The 23,559-nt window shown below is 47.3% G+C and overlaps 1 protein-coding gene and 1 long non-coding RNA gene across 7 annotated transcripts in view, besides 1 other annotated feature; one reads left to right on the top strand and one right to left on the bottom strand.

The window, feature by feature from the left end:
* The window catches only part of uif (uninflatable), a 37,532-nt gene that overhangs the window by 2,344 nt on the left and 11,629 nt on the right, over positions 1-23,559 (bottom strand). For 4 of the 6 annotated variants that reach the window (NM_001258993.2, NM_001258995.2, NM_001258994.2 and 1 more), the window contains 8 exons: positions 11,948-12,029; positions 8,412-9,842; positions 8,145-8,347; positions 6,589-8,079; positions 1,202-6,520; positions 754-1,129; positions 560-685; positions 343-438 (listed from right to left, as the gene is read on the bottom strand). In NM_001258993.2, the coding sequence (NP_001245922.1) occupies positions 343-438; positions 560-685; positions 754-1,129; positions 1,202-6,520; positions 6,589-8,079; positions 8,145-8,347; positions 8,412-9,842; positions 11,948-12,029 (9,124 nt within the window). The remainder of the gene's footprint in view (positions 1-342; positions 439-559; positions 686-753; positions 1,130-1,201; positions 6,521-6,588; positions 8,080-8,144; positions 8,348-8,411; positions 9,843-11,947; positions 12,030-23,559) is intronic. The other 2 variants (NM_135247.6, NM_001144332.3) reach the window with 1 other exon arrangement.
* Positions 10,790-11,579, top strand: lncRNA:CR44326 (long non-coding RNA:CR44326). The gene has a single exon (NR_124126.1). It is a non-coding gene; the product is annotated as a long non-coding RNA:CR44326 (long non-coding RNA).
* Positions 16,316-23,377: a mobile genetic element.

Consider the following 23,559-nt stretch of genomic DNA (forward strand, 5'->3'; position numbering starts at 1 on the left):
AAACTAAAGATCATAATCTTGTGATTAGAGAACATATGTTAATGTCCAGATATAGTGTTACAAGATGGGATTATTAGACTGGGTTACATGTGTGGACACCTAACACTGTTCTGGACACTTGGAGGTAAGCCTTAAACTTGGATTAGCACGCAGACATGCGGTATGGTGTTAGGCAAGCATAGGGTTAGGTCATTTGAGTTTGGTTCGATTGGATGGATTTTAGTTTAGACTGAGACGATTGCTGGTAGTATTGGGTGCAGATTTGATGCTGGGCAGATCGGGTGCATATTGGTCGGATGTGGTTATGCGTGGGGTTAACCAACATAGGTGTGCTAGACATACTTCGCAGCCGGGAAGGCTATCTCCAGGGTGTATGTATCGCCGCCAGTTTGTTGGCGTCCCTGGCGACCCGTCAATGTCAGATCGTCATCATCATCGCTGCAAATTGGGTTAACGAACACACAAAACACATATAGCATATACACAGTGTACACGGATGATCCTTAAGCGGATCAGAGGACATGCTGGTTGGGATCTAGGTTCTCATGCAACTACTTACTTGACCACTGGCAATTCGGCCTCCATCACATAGACTCCGCCATCCTTGGCCTGACGACGCACACGATTGTTCTGCGTACCTCGGTAGTGGTCGCATTTCACATCGATCTGAATGTCCTTGCATTCCCTGCAAATTCCAGGATGGAAAAAATGGATTAGGGATGGAGCAACTAATGGAGAAGGGCCACAACAAACCTTGTTCCCTCGATGGCATAGGAGCAGAAGTTCCAGTCCCTGTTCAGGCCATTAACCGAGTTGGTCACCTTCTGACGGAGCACCGCCTGACCAGCCTTGTTGCACAGCACGTCCGAGGGGAAGAGCATCTTGATGCGGAACACCCGCTGGGCGGGCTTCGATGGTGAGCAGGATGGGTAGACGAGTGGCATCGAGGGTTCCCTAGTTGGTCGCCAAAAGCCTTCGGCTCCGCAGGTATAGAACTCAGGCACCGGCTCCGAGAATCGAAGACCCGCATTACAGGCGATCTCGCAGACCTTGAACTGACCACCGGCACCCCAATCCTTGCAAACCTGTGATCCACCAACGGGATCAGCCAACGCTGGACAGAAGTCGGCTGCAAAATAGATGCATTGCAATTAAATCAACATCAAAAGGAGCTTCGAAATTTTCCTTGTGGAATACTTACTCAGCAGAGAAACCTTGAAGCTGCACGATGCAGTATTTCCAGCTGCATCGGATGCAATGTAGGTGATGTCGTAGGTGCCCCATAGCAATGTAGTTCCAGATCGGTGTCCATTTCGCTCGTAGATCTTGGTCACGCCAATGTTGTCGCTGAAGTGCGGCTCATCCCAGGAGACCACCGCGGAACCGTTCTTGGCAATCACCCACAGATCTCCGGGGCAGTGCTCCACCACAGGTGGTTCCTTGTCCACGACCAGTTGCTGGCAATTGGCGCCCGTGTAGCCCACTGGGCACTTGCGTTGTCCGCATAGGGAGGGCACATTGCGCTCCACTCCGCCTGAGGTCACCTCGTATCCCGCCCAGTTGAGGATGAGGCCGGGATAGAGAACCGGTTCAGAACGGCAGTCGCGCACCTGCTTCTGGATCTCTGACGTGATGTCTAGGGCTCTGGCCCACACTTGAGCCTTGGTTATTGTGCCCTGGAATCCGGAATCCGAGTAGGCCAGCTCATTACTAAGTCCATACGGCTGTGGGAGTCCCAGCACTGCCCAGAGATAACCGGGCAGAGAGCCGCCGGCTCCGTACTCCATCTTGCTGGCAATCAGTCCCTCTGTGATCAATTGAAGCTGCCCGGAGATTCCGTCCCAGACCACGGCTACATGATGCCACTGGCCGTCGTTGACGGAAGTGTACTCCCCAAAGCTCAGGAAGGCATCGGGTTGGTCCTCAAACAGTGAAACCTGGACTCCACTGGAGTGCGCCTGGAGCAGCATGCGGCGCTGCTGGGTCATGCGAGCGGATTGCACGCCGTAGAGGGTGAAGAAGATGCCGCGATCGTCCTTCTGGGCAAACTGCACCCACATGGCGACAGTCAGGCTGTTCGCCTCTCCCGTGGGGAAGGGCACCACCTGGGCGGCGGTGGATCGCGATGGATCGCTGAAGTACAGATCGTAGTCCACTTGGATGGCCTTGCGGCAATCGTCTCCGGTCATATTGAAGGGGCACTGACAGTAGAAGCCGTTGGTTAGATCCACGCACGTGGCGCCCGGTGGGCAAGAGTTGTCCTTGCAGTCCACGATGTCCTGTTCGCAATTGCGACCGGTGAAGCCAGGTGGGCACTGGCAGCTGTAGCCAGCACCATTGTCCACACAAGTGGCGCCATTCTGACAGACATGCTCCTCGCATGCGTCGTACTCGTACTGACACCCAATGCCCGAGTAATCCGCAGGGCAACTGCAGTTAAGACCAGAGCCAAAGTCCTGGCACTTGCCACCGTGCATGCAAGGATCACCGATGCAGCGTTCCGGAGCGGTCTCGCAGTTCTTGCCATCGGTGCCGCTGGGACACACGCAGAAGTAGTCCTGGAACAGGTCGATGCAGCTGGCATCGTTCTGGCACGGCGCCTGAGCTCCGCACGTGGTCACCTGCTGCTCGCAGCGCATGCCACTCCATCCTGGCTCGCAGCCGCACTCAAAGCCACCGACGCGATCCCGACAGATGCCGTTGTTCAGACACGGCTGCGCCTCGCAGTCATCGATGTCCGTGGCGCACAGGGGTCCCTTGAATCCGTCCCGGCACACGCACTCGAATTTGTTGTCCAGATCGAGGCAGCGCTCCGTGCCCACCGGATTGCAGGGGTCGCTCAGACACTCGTCGATCTCGGCCTCGCAGGAGAGACCCACGTAGCCAGGGCGGCATTTGCAGCTGAAGCCATCCAGCTGGTCCACACAGGTGGCGCCGTGCTGGCAGGGATTCGAGGCGCAGTCGTCGATGGTGTGCTGGCAATTCTTGCCCGTGTAGCCGGGTTCACAGTTGCAGCTATAGCCGTCGACCAGGTCGACGCAGGTTCCCTCATTGGCGCAGGGTCGGTTCTCGCAGTCGTCGATGTTGATGTCGCAGGCGGATCCCGTCCAGCCCGGATGGCAAACACACTCGTGATCGAACAGACGATCCACGCAGGTGCCATGCTTGCATGGTTCCGATAGGCAGAGATCGATCTTTTGCTCGCATCGCTTGCCCGTAAATCCTGGCGGACAGGCGCACTGGAAGTCATTGACCAGATCTGTGCAGTTGGCGCCCAACAGGCAGGGATTCTCCGAACAGTCATTGATATTCTGCTCACAGTGGATGCCCTCCCATCCGGGCACACACTCGCACTTGTAGCGACCCTGCTCCAAGGCCTGGCAGCTGGCTCCGTTTCCGCACGGATTGCCATTCGCCGTGCACGGATCGATGGTCACGTCGCACTGATCGCCGGTGTAGCCACTGCGGCACAGACAGGTCACGTTCTTGTAGCCCGGCTCGTTCTTGCACATGGCCCTGGCCGGACAGGTGTCGTTGCCACAGTCACTGGCCTCCTCCTGGCAATTGATGCCCGAGTATCCAGCCGGGCACTCACAGCGATAGCCCTGCGGCAGATCCTTGCACTGACCACCATTGTAGCAGGGCTGGGAGGCGCACTCGTCGATGTCCTGTTCGCAGCGACGTCCAGAGAATCCGGCCGGACAGAAGCACTGGATGTCATGGCCCATGGGCACACACAGTCCGCCGTGCTGGCAAGCACCTTCACCACATACCACCGGCTTGCACTGTTCGCGTCCCTTGGAGGCGGGTGAATCGGTTCTCATGTTACTCGGACACTCGTTGCAGCTCTGCGCACCCGCGGCTCCCTGGTAATGATGCAGTGGGCAGGGCGAGCAGGGTGCCAGTCCGGTGGCGGAGTACGTTCCCGGCGCACACTTGGCGCGACACAGATCCTTGTTCGAGGCAGCCGGCTGGTAGGTGAAGCTCTGTGCCGGACAGGCCTGGCAATCCTTGAATCCACCGGTTGGTGGTTCGGCAGTGAATGAGTTACGCGGACACTCCAGGCACGGCACCAGTCCGGTGGGTGAGTAGGTGCCATAACCGCAGACGGGAATGCAGTCCGCCTGCGACTTGGTGCCCTCCTCCTTGGTGTAGGTTCCGGCCGGGCAGCGCAGGCAGGTTCCCTGGCGGTCACGGTTCTGGTAGTAGCCCCTCGGGCAGTAGGTGCAGCTGTTCTGACCCTCTGACACATACGTTCCGGCGGGACAGTGCAGGCAACGCGGCACATCGCTGGTGTCCATGTTCAGTACCTCGCCCACATTGCAGTTAAATCCTCGCGAGATTTGCGACTTGAGGGCGCGTAGCGGAGGACACTGGTTACCGATGTTGGCAATGTTCAAAAGGTCATCGATCACGGCACTGGCATAGGGTACACTCAGATCAAAGATCAGGTTCAGCGTGGAGCCGCACAGGTCGTACAGCTGCGGCTGACGCACAGCGGGCAGAATGGAGAGGATGAAGTCCATCTTGACCACATTCTCCTCCAGCAGCATGGGCACAGACTTCACAAAGGTCACATTCATGTTGACATTCACGGCGGAGCAGCGCTGCGAGAGCAACTGGTTGAGTCCGCCATAGTGCTGTGCCAGCACCTCCTGGTACTGACCCAGACAGGATTGGGCCACTGCTCCATTGGCGCGGTAGGTAATGGAGGCGGTCACGTGGTAGGCGGCCTGCTCCGTGTTCTCCGACACGCAGTCGGGCACCACGGACGTGGGACGCCACAGACGTGATGTCTCGCAGGAGAAGGTCTTCAGTGGTTCGCCGTCGGTGAAACGGAATCCTGGCTTGCACGTGGCAATGCATTCGATACCACGATCACCAGGCAGGCAATTGATGGCACCATTCGCCGGCGGCTGGAGCTCCCAGTCCACGCAGGGTGAAGCCTTCACAGAGACCTGGAAGTGGCAGGCGGCGCGGTTGTTGTACTTATCCGTTGCCGTGACGGTCACGTTCTCGAAGTTTCCGATCTTGATGTTGGCACTCTCGGGGCTGAACTGCAACCTCACATCTCCTGTGTCGTCGGAGGTCTTGATCCTCTTCCGGGTATCGTTGAAGTTCACAGTGTAGCTGTCCTGGCGATCCACTAGCTCAATCACATAGCTCTGGGGGCACTGCAGCAGTGGTGGTGTTACATCGGGCACCGTGATGTTGATCTCGCAGATGGCCACATTGCCATCGTAGTCAAAGGCCACGTACTTTACAACCGTATCCTTGAAAATGTAGCTGGGTGTGCGGAAGTTCTGTGGCTTGATCTCCAGGCGGGCAATCGATCCGGAGTTGTCCACCGCCGTGGGTTCGGTGAAGTTAACGGGTAGTACTCCTCCATTCTCATCGCGTCGCACCACAATTGGTTGCTGCGGGCAGTTTTGGAAGATGGGTGGTTCGTTGTCCACGCACGGGGAGTAGCCGTAGTCGTAGCCGAGGAGTGGTTCCTGTTTCGGCTCCTCGCAGCCCATCAACTCGAACTTCAGACAGGCGTTGTCCATGTAGCTCACTATTCCAAGGATCACAAAGCGAGCCTGCACGAACTTGGGCAGCGTGATCATGGCCAGCTCGCCGTAGTTGCCTGGATCTCGCATGGTCAGATTGAAATTGGGGAAGTACACCACGTAGTTCTCGCTCTCAGCTTGTTTGTAGAAGAACCGAATCTCCGTGGGCCTGCCCACAATGTCGTTGGTAACCACACCCTTCACCAGAATCGCCTTGACTCGATAGATCTGACCCAGATCCACGCTCACATAGGTGAAGGCCTCCTGCTTGCCACACCAGCCAGTGGCCGAGTTGAGACGGATGTTCTTGGCCTCGTAATTGGGTCGCTCCGAGGTGGCATTGATGGCCGAATCCGGAATCCTGCCGGAACTTAATCCCAAAGGCTTGATGACCTTGCACTCTGGCTCGCGTATGCATGTAATGGGTCGCGGATTGATCAGGATGTAGCCAGGACGATTGCAGCCGAAGTACACCTCCGAGCTCTGCTCATAGCTGCGTGCAATCTGGCGACCATCTGCCGGTCTTCCCGGATCCTCGCACACAGGTCCCTCACAGCGAAGATCTCCAAAGTCCCAGATACCATCGGCTCCACAACGAACCACATTGTCGTGACGACCCGTCTGTCCAGCCAACTTAAAGGTGTTCTGGCAGCCAAAGAAGAAGCTGCTCTGATAGCGAGTGTCCACAAACTGTCCGTATTCTGCGCCGGGCGTTGGCATGGGTGAGTAGCAATCCACTCGGGGACAAGAGGGCTGCATTCCGGATAGCCAGTAATCGGGCAGACCGGGCTTGGGATCGTACACGCACTGCCGGAAACCAGAGGAAGCGGTGGCTCTCAGTTGGCGTCCCGGCGATCCGCACGTAATGGTCACATTGTCACGGAAGGGCACTAGAACGGATTCGGGATCGGGGCGGGCCACAGTCAGACCCTCCAACTTGTCATCGGGCAGGGAAACGCATTTGGCATCTGAAAAGTGACCATTTCGTTGTTAGTAAAATGGGAATTCATTGAGAATCTGAATGTATAACACTTACAATTGCACTCCGGTACGCTGGCGTTCCACTGACCGCTGGAGAGGCACAGGGCCGCCGAGCTGCCGCTCATGATGTAGCCAAAGTGGCACTGGAAGCGCACCACATCGCCAAAGTGATAGTCGTTCTTGTCGCTCAGGAGTTGACCATTCTCGGGCGCCTCCAGTTCGGGACACATGAGAGGAACACAGGTCTTGTTGCGCTGATAGGTGTCACCATCACGTTCGCCGGATTCGGAGCGTTCGATGTGATAGCCAGCCGTGCCGTTGGAGGTGTACAGCTGGTAGCCAGTGTTGCAGCCACAGGCAAATCCGCCCGGTGAGTTGATGCACTTCTGGTCACAGCCGCCATTGTTCTTGCTGCACTCGTTGATGTCCACGCAATCCAAGCGCGTGCAGCCCATCAGCTCCATGCGCAGACAGGGCGCACCCACGTAGTCCTGGATGCGGAAGCGAATATAGCGAGCTTCGATGGGCAGGGGCAGGTTTAAGATGGAGAGCGTGGGCTCCAGGATGCGGAATTCGACGGCAGTGCCGTCGGGATTGGCATAATCCTTGAACACATCCGTCAGATCGTTGGTGTACTGCAGACGCACCGCCGAGCTGAAGGCCACATTGCCATCGGGACGCTGCACGGACATGGTGCGGAAGCCACGCAGAATGGTGGGTGCCTTCAGGTCGATGAGTATCCAGTTGGCACCAGGCTCCGAAGAGCCACCGCACCAGCCATTCGTGTTCAAGCGCAGCTGCTCCTTGCTGTAGCCCGGCTCACTGACCGAGGTGGTGATGCTGTCATCCGGTATGCCTCCATTACCCAAGCCCAAATCACCGACGGGCCGACACTCGGTGGTAGCCGTGAATCCCGTCCTGCACTGGCAGTGGAAGGAGCCGTTCGTGTTCTGGCACTCGGTGGTGGTTAGGTCGCACTGCGAGGAGCTGCACTCGTTGATGTCCTCGCACGTCGGCGGCTGCTCGAACTTCTGGGCCTCGCTGCAGCGCATGATGTTGCTGCCGATCAGTTTGTAGCCCTTGAAGCACTGCACCCTGGCCTCATCGCCGAAGAGGTAGGCTCGCGTCGAGTCCACCACAAAGCCGTTGGCAATGGTCGGGAATTCGAAGCACCGCTTGCGCGTGCATCTTGGTACATCACCACTCCAGGTGCCGTTCGACATACAGGTCAGCACGGGATGGCCATTGCGCTCGTAGCCCGGCTCACACTCATACTGGACAATGGTGCCGTAGCTGCGACCACCTCCATTCAGCAGGGTGACGTTGGCGTGTGCCACTTCCGGCAGCGCTGCGCACTGGGAGGCCATGCAGTGGGGCTGTCGCTCCCAACGGCCATCCGGCAGACAGGAGATCTTCTCGATCGGAGCACCCGAGGCGAAGGCAAAGCCGGCGTAGCACTGGTACATTGCTATACCGCGATAGGTTACGTTCGAGGAGCCAATGGAGAAACCGTTGTCGATTTGTGGCACAGGACCGCAGTAGACCTCTGTGGAAGGGATTGCATATCGATTAGTTATGGAATCCAATTATGGAATAGGTAGGCACACTCACCCTGACACTTGGGTATGTAGGAGACACTCCAGTTGCCACCGCGCAGACATTCGGTAACCAGTCGCGTCTTGCCGGTGGCAAACTCCTGTCCAATGGGACATGTAAAGCTGACCAGCGTACCGAAAGCGGTGTCGCGACTGGAGGCCAAGGCTCCAATTCCGGGTTGCAGCTCCGGGCAATCGGCCGAGAATGTGGCCGACCATCTAGAAGATTCAAGATTGAAGATTAGTGATTGAACTATGTAATCTGAATTATAAGAGCACTTACCCAGCAGCATTGTGCAGTGCATCCGAGGTGAACTTGATGAGCATCTCACCGGATGAAGCAGTCAGGGTCAGTTTGGGCGCCGCTGGGCCAGTGAATCCGTTTCCGGAGTGCAGGCGCAGACCGGAAGTGGAGGATCCATCGAACACCTGGACATTGTCGCTCTTGTGAACGGTGAACTTGTCGAACTTCAGGGACAGCGGAGCACGGGCATTGTTGCGAATGGTGAAGTAGCACTCCTGGTTCTTGGGGTAGTCGGCCAATCCAAAGGCGGGTGAAGTAACCGTGCCATTTCTAGCGGTGATCGTGGCCTTGCAGCCCTGGATGTACCGCAAACTGAAGCCCTTGCCGGCCTCACCCAAACTGGACTTGAAATACAAGTAGAGAGCGTTGCCCGTTGAGATGATCACCCGGTTGTTTTGGGCTGTCTTTCCAGTCAGTTTGGCGATGGTGCGACTCATAGGTGATTCGCCATCGCGGATCATCAGGAAATCGCGTCCATCGGCGATGTCCAAGTCGTCCACTTCGATGGAGATGATGCGACCCGGCTGTGCTTTAATCACATAGAGACACTCCAGACCGCCGGGATATTGCTTCGGGTAGTTGGGGCTGGTCAGGATCTGTCGCTGAAGCGTGGCCTTCAAGGTGCCGCCGCAGTTTTTGGCCTCCGTCTTCCACGTGGCCCGGAATCCCTTGCGCTCCACACTGCCATCCGTGGTGAACTTGACGATCATGAAGTTGGAAGCGGATACGAAGGGCTGCGTGGTCAGATCCTGCTTGCCACTGAGCGTGGCCAGCGACACGGACTTATCCTCGGTACGGCCGCCAACCAGAATCTGCACGGTGTCAAAGGTCTTCTCCGTTTCGAAGTCCTGGAACTGCAGGATAATGTTGCTGCCCAGCGGTCCCTCCAGCGTCCACTTGCACTTGCTCAGCGCACCGTATTTGTGCGGATAGTTGGGCGTCTCGATCACATCTCCTCCGGACTGCATGTGGTAGTGGCACTGTGCTGGACAGTCCAGTTCATCGGTGCCATCGCCACAATCATCACTGCCGTCGCACTTGAAGGCCTGATTGATGCACTTGCCGTTGGCACAGTGTAGTGATCCCTGTGGACACGCCTGGGCACGGCACATGAACGGCAGCAGGGACTCACAGGTGCCCAGATCCCAGCTCTGCGATTTGCCGGCAAAGGCAGCAGCCACACACTCTCCGGACTCGGCATTCGGCTGATGGAGTGACCAGTAGCCGGAGTATTGCGAGATCAGTGCTCCCGATGCGGACTCCAGCGTATTGGTGCGCAGATCGTCGAGGGAGGCCAATCCCAGCCAGTACTTGTCCGAAGCCCTCTGGTTGGGATCGCTGGCCCGGGCGATGGCCAAGGTCTCGTTGTTCTCCGCATAGCTGTCGATGGCTACCAGTTCGGCGCCGTATCTGCAATGTTATCAGATTGAAACGCATCAGATAAGAACTCCACAGATAACATCGAACCTGGAGGATATGACCGATTCAGTATGGCTAAGTTTCCGCTGTTGGGGGTAATGAAACTTCAATTATGCAGCTGCGCTTTACTTTCTATTTTCTGCTTCTATCTCAATTATGTGGATTGAGGGAAATCAGGCTCACTTCACATGAAACTTTCGTTTCCAATCGCTAAACTCACATTGATAGCAATCTCATAATTTGGAGTTCTGCGCGCCCAGCGAGTAAAACGAGTTTCGTCCAAATAAAGGCATTGCCACATTACGCATACGCCGCATGGGACGTGGCTGCCTTTGGCAAAGCGGCTGCAGCTGTGGCATGCCAAAAAGTAAATCGAAAAAGCATACAAAATTATGTATGAGAGACACTCCCTGCCGTCAACAATTGCTGCGTGCCACACAGAGTGAAAACTTCAGACGCGGCTCCGCAAGTCGCGCTTTTTAATCTTTTCTTTTTTTTTTTTGGTTTGCTGTGGCATTTTTTATATATCTTATGGATTGGGCGTGTATTAAGGTAAGCAAAAAAAATATGCAAAAAGTTTGTGTTTCCACTTAGCGGAGTTTTCTTTGCCAAAGAAATTTGAAATGTACGTTTACTCCTAATATTACTTCTTGTGTTTACCCTCCAATTAAATTTTGTTTATTTTCTCTAAAATTTCACAAAGTACGTTTCTAACTCAACATTTAATTTTCTTTTAACTTCCGAAACTATTTAAACTGTGCACATTAGCAACTTGATTTTTAACTGGTAAAAGCTCCATTAACTTGAAGTGTTAACGCCTTGTCCGACGATTTTCCTCATTCTACCCAATTTCGCAGGCTACGCACGGCAAAAAGAAATTTCACCGAAATAAGCCACTGGAATATTTCACAGTTAAACGAATGTCTGTTTGACTGTGTAACGAACGACACCTGTCAACGAAATCGCCTCGTGTTGATATGTATACACAAACAATACAAACTGAAGATACAATATGTATACATAACTTTTTGGCAAATCGACCATTTGAATGTGGCATAGCCACATGGGCAGCGTATGTTGACCCCCAGCCACGTAAGTGGCATTCAAATGAGCACTGGATCACTGGACTTGACTTGGGGCGAGGTCTATGGCATGTAAATTGCATTAGGAGCAATTGTTGGTTGTTGGATGTGTCTTGGAGTCACGACGCGCCCGGCATACTTAAGTGGCACTTAACGCCGTTGGCGAGGAGAAATTGCGTAGGGCATTGACATTCAGCGTCAGCCAATAACATTATTAATATTTATTTTCAGCTAACTGAAGAAAAATGCTGGGTACACCAAAACCAAAAGAAAAAACTTTCACCCCAAAATGGCCCGTGGGTCAGCTCACGATTCTCACGTTCATTAAGCCGGCATCGAAATGCCCAATACCCATTCCAATCCCAAGCTCTATTATCAAAACACTCTCAATTTTCGAGATCGGCAATCCTGAGGCAGGTGCCCGCTGCCCAGGAATTTGGGTCATTGGTGCAAGTTAACACCCAGAAGACCAAATGAAGTTGGTGAAAAATGGCTGAAAGAAGTGCTTTGCCGGAAGCTTACGGCGACTTTCTTTTCGCTCGAAAGGAGAAGGCGGAACGAAGAGTTGGCAATAATAATAATGAGTCACCCGTGTATCGATCGGCATATTGATGGCCCTGCCCAGTCGGGCCTGAAAAGCAATTCGAAAACCTGGTCAGCAAAGTCAACTTGTTTTGCTTCTTTTGCTATCTTTTTTTTTTTTTTTTGGCTCCAACTGTTGACCACTTTGGCATTGACAGTTAACTGTCGACAAACGGAAATGCAATGTGCTGCTGTAACGGCAATTGCTGGATCAAGAACTATATATATAGATAGATATATATGTACCATCTCAGGTAGTGTATTTGCTCAAGCGTAGCTGCCTGGTTGGGCTAAAAAAAGAAAAACTAAAACACCTTCTCAGGTTCGATTGATGACAAAGAGCGGAACAAGTTGGCGACTTCCTCACAAATCGGGCATAATCTCATTTGGTTGGGGAAATTATCATATGGTTATGGTTGCGACTCCACTCACCTTCGACACAGTTCGGCGCTTTTATCCCACGAGTGCTTGATATTGAAATATTTATAACAATTCAAGCCGCGCAGTTCCCAACCTGAAATAAACGAAAGAGGAGTTGGCATATTAGACAAGGTTAAATTGGTGTGTTTAGTTTCAATTCTATGGGATAGTTTTAAATAAGAGCTCATTTAAAATCTAACAGAAGTTACGCAAGATATTGCATTTCTTATAATTTTACCTATTTGAAACAACAGTGGCCAGAATTCCATTTAATTATATGAATTAATGCTCAAATATTCTGTAAGCATTTTCTTACTGGTTACGGATACTTTAAATTAATTGCTTTCTTTGTGCATACTTGTTTACCCACAGCGTTAATCAGCATTAGATCTGTGTCCAAATCTAAGCCTCTTAAAAAGCCAGCAAAGACGACTTCATGGTAATTAAATAGTATGCTCTTAATCATTAAATATCACCACCGCCAACTGGAAAGAGGAAAGAGAGATATGCTCGTTTGTGACCCCAATCAGCATCTTAACTGGTTTTGCATAACTTATGATCTCCAGCAGCTACGACAACTTTCTGCGCGCGTTTTTGGGCGATGAGAACGAGAATTCCGACTGAAAATCAGCGGATAATTAAGTGGTTGTTGGGCCAACCGAGATTGGATCTAAGATGCGGCTGTGACGCTTTCGTTTTCCTCCGAATACCAAATGTTTTCCCGGTAAAATGGGAAAGTTGCGCGCAAAACTTGGACTCGGACTTGGACTCGCCGCGAAGTCAGCTTGATTGACAGCTTTCATTTAAAATCAAATCGTCTAAAATATGCACTCGCACAACCGCTCTTTGTTTGCAAACAAAAAGCAAAAGTATTTAAACAATTTGTTGCTGTTTTTTGTTTTTCTGCGCAGACGCACGCGCTGCTATTTTAAAGCCACACACAAAAGTGGTCGGCAAATGTTGTCTTTGGTGTTTTCTGCGGTTCGGCTAGTTGTTACAGATTTTCCAGATTTTCCAATTCTCATGGGTGTCCAAGTGGGACTTTCACGATTTCCTTGTCCAAGTATTGCTTTCGAGGGAAAACTACATCCTGTCGATAAGGCATGCTCAATTGAAAACTGCATTTCTGGGTAATTATTTATCGAAGAAACCAAAGTGACAATTTCTACGCTATTTCGGTAGAAAAAGTACAAAAAGCTGCTCTTAAAAACCGGAGAAAAATTAGCAAGTTGTTATTTAAAATTGTCACTCATCAAGTTGGAAAGTTTATGATGCTGTTAACCAGCCTTAAAGTTTATTGCAAAAAATAATAAAAAAAACATTATTATTCTTATTTTTCTCGTAAAAATTGAATTTTATTCATTTCAACAATTTCCCAACCTAATAATCGATCAGTGAGCTTGCCGCAAATCTTGCGGTCATTACCTATTTTCCCAACGATCCCACCCAATTTACCAGCTTAGAAAAAAAACAAGTTAACGTTACTCCTGCGGCTTATTTGTTTGCCTAACTGGCTGGCCGAACCGCTATTGGCCACACAATTTGTTCGAATTTATTTATTTGTCTGCCCAGTTACCGCAGCGCAATTTGGTATTAGCCATGCTTGCTTGCTTGCTTAACCACAGTTAACTGTTAGTTGTTCCACTTGGTTCTTGGACATTTCTGGACTCCGTTTGGGCGATCTTTTCTGGGTTACCCAACAATACGCTTCAATGGAAATCTAAATCAGCACATTGGCCTTCTGTGTAATTGTTTTTAATGGCTGCAAATAGATACCGCCCCACAGAACCGAGAGTTCTTTCTTTCTTCTTTCGACCAGCGTCTGTGATAAATTCCCCACCACCTTGTGGCCATGTCACCGTGACAGTCAAGAACTTCGCAGTTCGATTCTCGTCGCTGGGCAATTAAAGCCACGTAACTGCCAATTGGCTTTGGAAATTCTTTCGGTCTTGTCTTCGACTTGGGTGCAGCCACAGAGAAGTGGACAAGGTTAGCCGGTTTTGGTTTCCATCCATGTCTTTGCAGCTCTTTTCTACCTTTGCATTTGTTATTTCTTTGGTTTTATTGAATTGTGTGCCAGATATTTGAAATTCTTGCCAGGAAGTTTTGTTTTCCACGAGCTTTTTGCGCCATTACCTATGCAAATGTTTGCTGCGTGACTTGGCCAAGTGTTTCGCCCCGTCTTTGTCTCATTAGCTCAGTGCCTCTCTTTCTGCTTTCGGCTTAGTATGCGCCGACTTTGCCTGATCATTGTCTATATATAATTTGCAGGGCAGACTCAGTGATTATTGCAGCATACGAAAAGATCTTGTGAAAACAATACCAAATTAATAATGTGAGAATTTCTTACGTAAAAATCATGTAGTTATATATAAGCACGTGGGATTTTTACCTACATAGGTAGGTAGGTATATGCTTCTTGTAAAATCTCATTTTGTCAAAGTACAGATTGTTCATTACATTAGCTAATTGAATTTGTGTGGGTTAAGTGAGTACGTTCTTTAATTTTAATTAAGTGAAGCTACTAGATCTTTTCATAATCTTTATTGTTAATAGTGAAGAACTACGTTGATTAAATCTGGTTTGCTTAACCGCACGTACTTATTACCCAATTTCCGACAAATAAATATGCCATGCCCTGTTTTCAAACCCACTCTTTCGAAATCGTTGAAGTTCTTTTTCTTGAAAGAAGTAAGAAAAAGTGAAAACTTGGTTGCGGCTTGCAATAAATCTTCTTTAGTGTGCTCATTTCATTAACCCCATTGCCAGCTGAGTAACTCGGAATCTTAGCCATTAAATCTCTGCGAAAGAAAAGGCTTACGAAAAGAATACGATCTTAATTTCAGTGAGTACGTAGCTTTGATTAAATATACTCCTTACTATTTAATTAACTTTTTTTTTTCGTTTCACACAGTAGTCGGTGTAGTGGAAAAGCGTTGACTTCCTTTGACCAAACTAAAAGGCCACCGACATATGTAGAAATATTTGTTTAATTTGACTTGAGCGCACGCTTATTTCACGCTATATGATTTACTAAACGCTTCAATATCATAAATAAAACTGCAAAAAAAAAACATCAGAAATAGTGGTGGTAACACATTGTCGTCACTCCATATATCACTTTGGTGGCTCTAATCCATGTGTGTGCCCGCCGACCCAGAACCCTTAATCAGCTTAGCCAAATCAGCCCACTTTTCTGCCAGTGTACGCATGGATGGAGAGCCGCAATAGAACTCACCGACCGAACGATGATAGAGAGAGAAAGATAGAGATGCTCATTTAATTAGCTGGAATCGCTTGGCAGCTCGGTTGGGTTTACTCAAGCGTGTCCAAAAATGTGGAAGTTGCCGTTCTAAGTCTATGCGATCGACTCTGCTCATGCCGCGAGCCATGTTTGTCAGTCCGTCAGTTACGTCGACTTGGTCATCATCATTTTGAGGCTTTTACCGTTAGGCCTCAGGATTCCTAAGTGGCCGCCAATGGCCGATGGCGGTACAACTTCTGTTCGAACTTGATTACTTATGGACCGTTGGTGCTTGCCATTTGGAAGATGGAAGCATTGAAGGTGCTCAAAATTGCAGGTGATTTTAATGAAGGTCTTTATTTATTTGACAGTTGTATAAATTTATAATCAATTCTTCGGATCTTACAAAAACCCAACTTGGTATTGTGATCTTAACAATCTGACAGCTTAACTAATGGCGCAACATCATAATACCATTAGTTGAGTCATAAAATCAAAAACATCACTTCTTAGCCCATATCCATGTCGATATCGCTGTATTAACAGCGATCAATATGCAACGGCTAAATGGTTGTAAAAAACTGCAATAACTGCCAAGAGTTTGGCCTATTTTTCGAGCAGTCGTTTTGTGCAATGAAATCCAGCCGACTGCACCTAAAACAAGTCACCGATACCCAGACACCTGCATATGAAAAACTTAAAGTGCGGTGAAAAAGTATTTAAAAGAAAAAATAAAAGACTTAGGCAACGAACTTGTTTGGCTCTGCACAAGTGTTAATCAGCACAGCAAGCTGCAGCTAGTTGGGAGATGGATGGACTGCGATGGCTTGGTAGCGGCGGGTGCATGTGGCACAGCGGGTACAAGCTGGAGCCAAGGAGAAGTGCACTGAGAGAAAAATCGACAAGTAATCAAATGTGCACAAATTGACTGAAATTTCCTGAACTGCATTTACATGGAAAATATATAACATGGCACTTTTCTCACTGTGCACAGTAAGTCGGCTAAGTGAAAAAAAATAAGCAGCAACGACTGCAGCAGCGGAAAACCGTTAAGAAATCTCGTTTGTGTGGGGCCCAAGTCTGGAGTTGGGAATTCTTCATATGGAGTATATATATATATATATATTCTATATATAAGTTAATAATTACAGTTATCGATTTGATTTTGAAGATCGCAAGCGACCGTTTATTGCAATTTATCATTTGAAACTAAATCTAGCGTACAAAATGTTTCCCTAAGTCCCTAGCAATCAAGTGAAGTCGTCGGCAGCGGCGCAGCAGGCGTCGGCCGCGGCGCAGCGCAGAAGTGTCGATGTCGCGCTTAACCGTTCGTTGGCGTTGATGGCAGCGGAGACTATGTGGAACCACAAGATGTTAGAGAATCAATTGCAGGGCAATAACTCCTCCCCTCTTAATTGACGCTTGTCCTCGAGCGGTCATCATAAGGATGGGATGTTTTTGAGTCGCATCGTTGGTGGGGTGATTCGTGGTAGTTTGGGCACAGCATTAATGGTTTGAATGCCAGGTGTTTATTGTTGCGTGCGTTCGAGGTTTGTGCAACTCGGATGTGTTCTGCATTGACAACTTGATTGCTTCTATTAAAATTCTGGTTTTTACTAAATTACTAATGAATTTATATCTACATATTTTTAGACCATTGGAACCTTTGCAGAAGGCATTGATTCCGTACATTTCGTCTTTAATTGGTAAATTTTATTATTATTCAAATTAAATTATTATTTATTTATTATTATTAGTTTCCTTTACTGATCATGTTTTAAAATATAAGAAATAAGGAATTAACTGATTCAATATGGAGATTTCAATGGCATTCAAATTGTAGTTCCGTTGTGTAAAGCGAGAACGTGTGAAAGTTTTAACATTTATTTGACCGTCAAGGCAGAAATCGGTATATTGTTTTCAAGTAGGCTACTGGTCTCATTCAATTTAAACTCGCTCCGCAGAAACGCATTCACAACGCAATCTCTTCTTTCACGAGCCCAATCTAATTCTGCAAACCTATGGCCAACTCGTCTGTCAAAGTCGAATCGTTTCAAATTTAATTCTCGTGGTTACGTTAATCAGTATGTTTAATGTTTCTATGTTCTACTTGTCTATCGATGTGGCCACAGTAATTATTCTGAAGCAATCATGATCTTATGTTACTTTTATGTACTAATTTCCCTGATTCTGTTAATATTGTGGTACTTCGGTCTTCCTTAACTAGTTCCTTCCTAAATCTACTTGATAACTTAGAACCTAATCTTGTATTAACCCTAACGAAAATTTCTTGCCCTTTGATATAGGTTTTTATGGGCTTTCTTGTCCGGTTGTGGTATTCTATGTCGGTTTCCTGTTTTTGCCTAAGTCGGTCTATATTGTCCAGTCTAGCTTGTTCATATTTTTCTGGAGCTACGGTAGCTATCCTGCCGAAGAACACCTCTAGAGGTCGTTTTTTTGTGACAGAATGGACAGTGTAGTTATATTCATAGATGGCCCTATCGAGAAGTTCCTCGAAGCCCCTATGTGTTCCATCTCCTTTCAAACATCTCATTATTTCAGAGAGTGTGGAGTGAAATCTTTCTATCTGTCCATTTACTGTACTCTTATACGGAGGTGCTTTGTAGAGCTCAATACCCAGCTGGTCTGTCAACATGAATTTGATAGAGGCTGAGTTGAGGGACTTTTCATTGTCCATTACTATTAATTTAGGCACTCCATAATAAAACACGATATCTCTTAGGGCTTTCCTAATGTCTTCTACAGCTTTGGATTTGATAACTCTTCCCATGGCCAGTTTGGAAAATTTATCAATCGCCGTGAGCACCAGATGTCGTTCTGTCGAGTAGATGTCAATATGAATAATTTGTCCGGGGTATTCTGGCAAGGGAGTTTGTCTTATTTCTGGATGCGTGGGATGTCTGTCATATTTAGCAGTCTTACACACCAAACACTGATTCACGATAGCCGAAACTTTTTTCCTCATTTTAGGAAAGTATACTCTTTCGGACAACTGAGCTTTATTTTCCACAGCATTTCTGTGTGCTCTGTTATGTGTCCTAAGTATTTCTTCCTCTTGTTCGGCTTCGTTAACAAGGTCTTTGACTTTGCTTTGGCAGAATCTAATCTTGAAACCCTGAAAATGGATGGGGTAGAGAATTTGAATTTTCCCCATTACATCCTCGGATGTGAAAATTCCATTAATCACGGATGGGTTAAGATATTCTTTCAAATCTGACAAGAGACTATCGGGTGTGAACAAGTTGCGATCTACTAAATGCCTTTGAAATGTCGGGAATGGAATGCTAAATGAGTAGTTCTCTGACTCGGACTCCCTGAAGAAAATTTGATTCTTGAATGCGTTTATCGGGGCTTCAACGCTAGGTATCAGCCCATGGCTCGAACTGTCAGAGCTGTGCATTGTTGAGGCTACTGTGTTAATTTGTTCGACTGTCGGTCCTCTGGACAGAGCGTCGGCTACAGTATTTTCTCTGCCTGGCTTGTAGAAAATTTCGTAGTCATATTCCTCAAGGTATGCTTTCCATCTCTTAATCCTCGCATTTCCATTCCAACTACTGAGAGAATGGGTCAAAGGCTGATGGTCAGTAAAGATTTTCACCTTTGCTTTACCGTAAAGGTAAATTTTTAGCTTTTTTAGAGCCCAGATAATGGCTAACATTTCCTTCTCATTCGTGGCATAATTTTCTTCCGCCTTCGAGAGTGTTCTCGATAAAAATGAGATGGGTCTGTTCTCTTGTGAAAGAACAGCACCTACTGCGAAATTGGAAGCATCCGTTGTTAGGTGAAATTCTTTCTTAAAGTCCGGGTAGTGGAGTATTACGTCTGGAGAAACCAAGCTGCTCTTCAATTTCTTGAAGGCTTCTATTGCTTCGCGATTAAGGGAGACGGATTTTTTTGACGATAATGTCCTGGAAATTCGACCATCCTCCCCTCTCAAAAGCGAGCTAAGTGGTTTTGCTAACTTAGCGTAGTTAGGAATAAATCGCCTGTAATATCCGGATAATCCCAAGAATGATCTCAGTTCTTTGAGTGTCCTTGGAATTGGAAAGTCTGAGATTGCCTGTACCTTGGTTGGGCTGGTTTCAATGCCCTTGTCGGACACGACGAAGCCTAGGAACTCCACTTTTCTCTTCATGAACTCGCATTTATCCAACTGACATTTCATGTTGGCTTGCTGAAGAGTTCTGAAAATAGTGTCAAGGTTCTGGTAATGTGTTTCATCATCTTTACTAAAGATGATGATGTCGTCAATATAAATGAAACATATCTTACCGATATGTTCGTGAAGAATATCGTCCAGTGCGCGCTGGAAAATTGACGGTGCATTTTTCAGACCGAATGGGAGTCGTGTAAACTCATATTTTCCATTATTGATGGAGAAGGCGGTCTTTTCGATATCAGATTCCTTTAAAAGAATCTGATGAAACCCACTTTTCAGATCGAGCACTGAGAAAATCTTGTTGTCTCCCAATTGGGCCAACACTTCATTAATGTCAGGGATAGGGTATCTGTCCGCTACCGTTACCATGTTAAGTTTTCGATAGTCGATTACCACCCTGTATTTTTTCTTGCCAGAGGAGTCGAGTTTTTTTGGTACAATCCACACTGGTGAATTGTAAGGTGACCTTGAGGGTCGAATGATTCCATCGTGTAAAAGTTCGGAAATTTGTTTGTGTACCTCGTCTTTAAGAGACATTGGGTACTGATAGAATTTTGAGTATATTGGCGTATCCGATATAGTTCGGATTGCTGCCCTTACACTTGTTGTGTAGGTTAGTTTTTGATTCGGGTCTGCGAAGAGACCTGGATACGAATCAATTATTTTATTCAATATCATTCTCTGTTCCACCTCTAAGTGTTTTATTCTCGGACTAATTGTGCTAACAGCCTCGAACTGTTTTTCTTTGAGAACAACTCTTTTCCCGTTTTCCAGTGTCATGGTTAGGTTCTTCAAATCAATTTGCGCTCCCATTCCCTTCATTGTGTCTTTGCCAAGTATGGCGTCAAAAGTCTTCAGCGTTGGTAACAAAAAAAATTTTATTTCGAAATCGAAAAGGCTTGCTCTTTTGTAATGCGATATTTTTACATCACCGCCTGGAGTATCAGCTATGTAAGGCTTGTTATTTGGTATCGCGTTCGTCACCAAATTGGGCTGGATGTAATTTTTATTAGAGCCTGTGTCAATCAACACCCTTAAAACCTTTCCACTCCCCACTCTACATTCGAAGTATGGTAGTGAGGAGTCTTCTACTCTAAAAAATGCAACACGTGGTCTCGTTGTTCGCTGTCCAAATTGTCTATTTGTCCATCACAGTATTCATTTAGTGTGCTGTTTATATTGTTCTGGGTTTCATAATCTTGCATCGACCGTTGATAGCCTGTCATGCTTGAACTGGACCCAGTTACTTCAATACTTGGCTGTCTCATGTTCACTGTTTGGATGTTGTAGTTCTTTTGTCGTTTGTTTATGTCCGAGTGTGGTCTATTCATATAATTAATGTTTCGCGTCTGTACACTGCCGTCCACGTCCATTGGTTCTGGTCTTGGTTGTGGTTTGGTCGCAAAGGGACGGGGTGGGGCATTGTATTGTTGCCATTGCTGTTGATAGTTTTGTCGGGGTGGAATGAACGGTGCATTACCGAAGTTAGACACGTGTTGCCTTGGCGCCGGGAATGGCTGGCCTAAATATTGTGGAGGTCTCCTCATGGGATGTCGTGGAGGGACCGGTGGAGGCTGTCGATGGCCAAAGGCATTCGACGGCTGAAAATTGCGGGGTGCCGGAATGGGTTTTTCGTTTCCTCTGAAACTCGACTGTTGACCCTTATTCGCCGCATGGTTTGACCTGAAAGTTTGATTTTCAAGTTTAAGGCAATAATGTAAAGCTGAGGGGAGATCAGCTGGCTCTTTTATTGCCAAAAGGCGAGGTAAATCTCCTCGAAGGCCTCTGATAAAAGTATCCAGAGCTTTTTCTCTGTACATTTTTGTAACAAAGTGCTCGGATTCTCGGCTCATTTGCATGCAGCCGACTTTATTTAGAATAAGCGACAGATTTTTGTAGACGTCTTGGTGGAAGTCTTCCACCGACTGCTGGTGGCCTTGAACCAAAGTTGACATTTGGTATTCCAAGGTAGTTATGTCCCGTTTATCTGCGTAATGCAGAGTGAGACATCTCGACATGGCCTTCCAGTCCAGCGGAATGCTGTAGGACTCGAGTGCCACATCAGCACTTCCAACAATTTTATTTCTTATGGTATGAAGTATACCATAATATTTTGGAGTACCCACAAATGGGGTATAAGTCTCCATGATTCTATCAACGCTCTTTTTCCAAGACCCGAATTCTGCTGGATTTCCAGAGAATTCCCTGATCGATTTTACGATATCAGGCACCCTGTCAAAGTCCGCTAAATTATTTCTGTATTCGGGCTCGACGACCTGGTCGCTCACGTCAGTAAAGTCAAGAGTATTGTTGTTCATTTGTTTTATCAATCCAGGTAAAACTTGGGCCACCGTTTGGCCAATTAATGCTGTCAACTGTTCGACACTCATGTCTACGCGATGCTGTTCAGGCAGGTCGTGTCTTTCTGAGGGCACCGGTCTTTCGTTTGAACTAAAAGCTGATGGTCTTATTATATTATTAGGATTTGCCATACTGATTTTTAATTCGGACAACACCTGCACAAAACAAGCCTAAACCAATTTGAACTTAACAAAAGTTGTGGGCAGAAAATATGGAATGCGTGTGTATGTGTTTGCTTATTTATCTTTTGTTTTTGTTTTTTTATTTTTTATTTTTATATTTTTTTTTTTTTATTTTTGCATGCAATAAATTTTAGCTCACCGCGGTTATTTTGCTTTGAGAACAGTGTACCAGAAAGGAACAGTAAATAGGAAAATTTTCCTTTCAGAAGATCTCTAGGAACTGGGTTGAAAATATAGTATTAATAATAATATCAATAATAATAATAAAATAATAATAATAATATAATAATAATAATGTAATAATAATAATATAATAATAATAATATAATAATAATAATATAATACTAATAATATAATAATAAAAATATAATAATAATAATAATATTATAATAATAATATAATAATAATAATATACTTAAATTTTTTTTTTTTTTTTTTTTTTTTTTGGTATACTTATGTTTTATTATGGGTGGATGCCTGAATTTCAAATTGCTGATGTTTTTTCCAGTGTACTTTCCAGGTTCTTGTAGTCTCTCTGCCTCCTCTTCGGTTGTTTCAGCTTCAGCTTCTTCGTCGTCAACGTGTTCTTATTCCTGTTCTTTTTGGCGGGCTGCTGCTGCTGCTACGGCTGTGCTGTTGTTGTTCTTTTTTTTTCCTTCTTGTCTGCACTTTGGTTCACGCAGCCGTTCTCTGCCGTTCGTCGTCTTTACCTCTGCCGTTACGTTTTGGGTTGCACTGTTAACTGTTATCCGTGTTGCTCTTCTGTAGTTCCGTTATTCTCGGCGTTCTACTTCTACTTTTCCTTCTCCTTTTCGATGAAATTGCTGTTCTTCGTTTTGCATTTATTTAACATAGAATTGTTGCGGTCACTCCTCCTGGCTGGGTGAATGTTGTCCTTTTTGCCTGGGCTACTGGGGAATCCACGTCAGCACTCCAAAGAAGGTTTTCTGCGGGCTGGCCTGACAGAAACTGTGATCCACCAATGGGCAATGCTATGCCGATAAGTATTTTCCTCTTCCGGAAAATCTGTTTTTTTCTCAAACAATTTTATTTTATAGCCGACCGTGAATTTTGTTTGTTAATAACTCGCGGGAGTTTCTTCGGCACAATTTAACCAACGAATATTTTTTAGCAAAATTTTGATTTTGCTCCGCGACTTAGAATTTTGTCTTTCGTTCGCGTTTATTCGCTGGTCCCTGTTCGGGCGCCAGTTAATAATTACAGTTATCGATTTGATTTTGAAGATCGCAAGCGACCGTTTATTGCAATTTATCATTTGAAACTAAATCTAGCGTACAAAATGTTTCCCTAAGTCCCTAGCAATCAAGTGAAGTCGTCGGCAGCGGCGCAGCAGGCGTCGGCCGCGGCGCAGCGCAGAAGTGTCGATGTCGCGCTTAACCGTTCGTTGGCGTTGATGGCAGCGGAGACTATGTGGAACCACAAGATGTTAGAGAATCAATTGCAGGGCAATAACTTATATATGCTGTCATGGCATTCTACGAACGAGAGAAAATGGTAATGGACGAGGAGAGAAACAAGTTTGGCATATGTAATAACCGTTATCGGCTACTTGCTGCCGCATAGTTTTTTTTTTTCAGGTGTTGTAGGCGGCAATGCCAAGTGAAAGGGGCTTATGGCCCTAACTCAGCCACCCTGC

The sequence above is a fragment of the Drosophila melanogaster genome, chromosome 2L (genome assembly GCF_000001215.4).
Source record: "Drosophila melanogaster chromosome 2L".
Lineage (NCBI taxonomy): Eukaryota > Metazoa > Arthropoda > Insecta > Diptera > Drosophilidae > Drosophila > Drosophila melanogaster.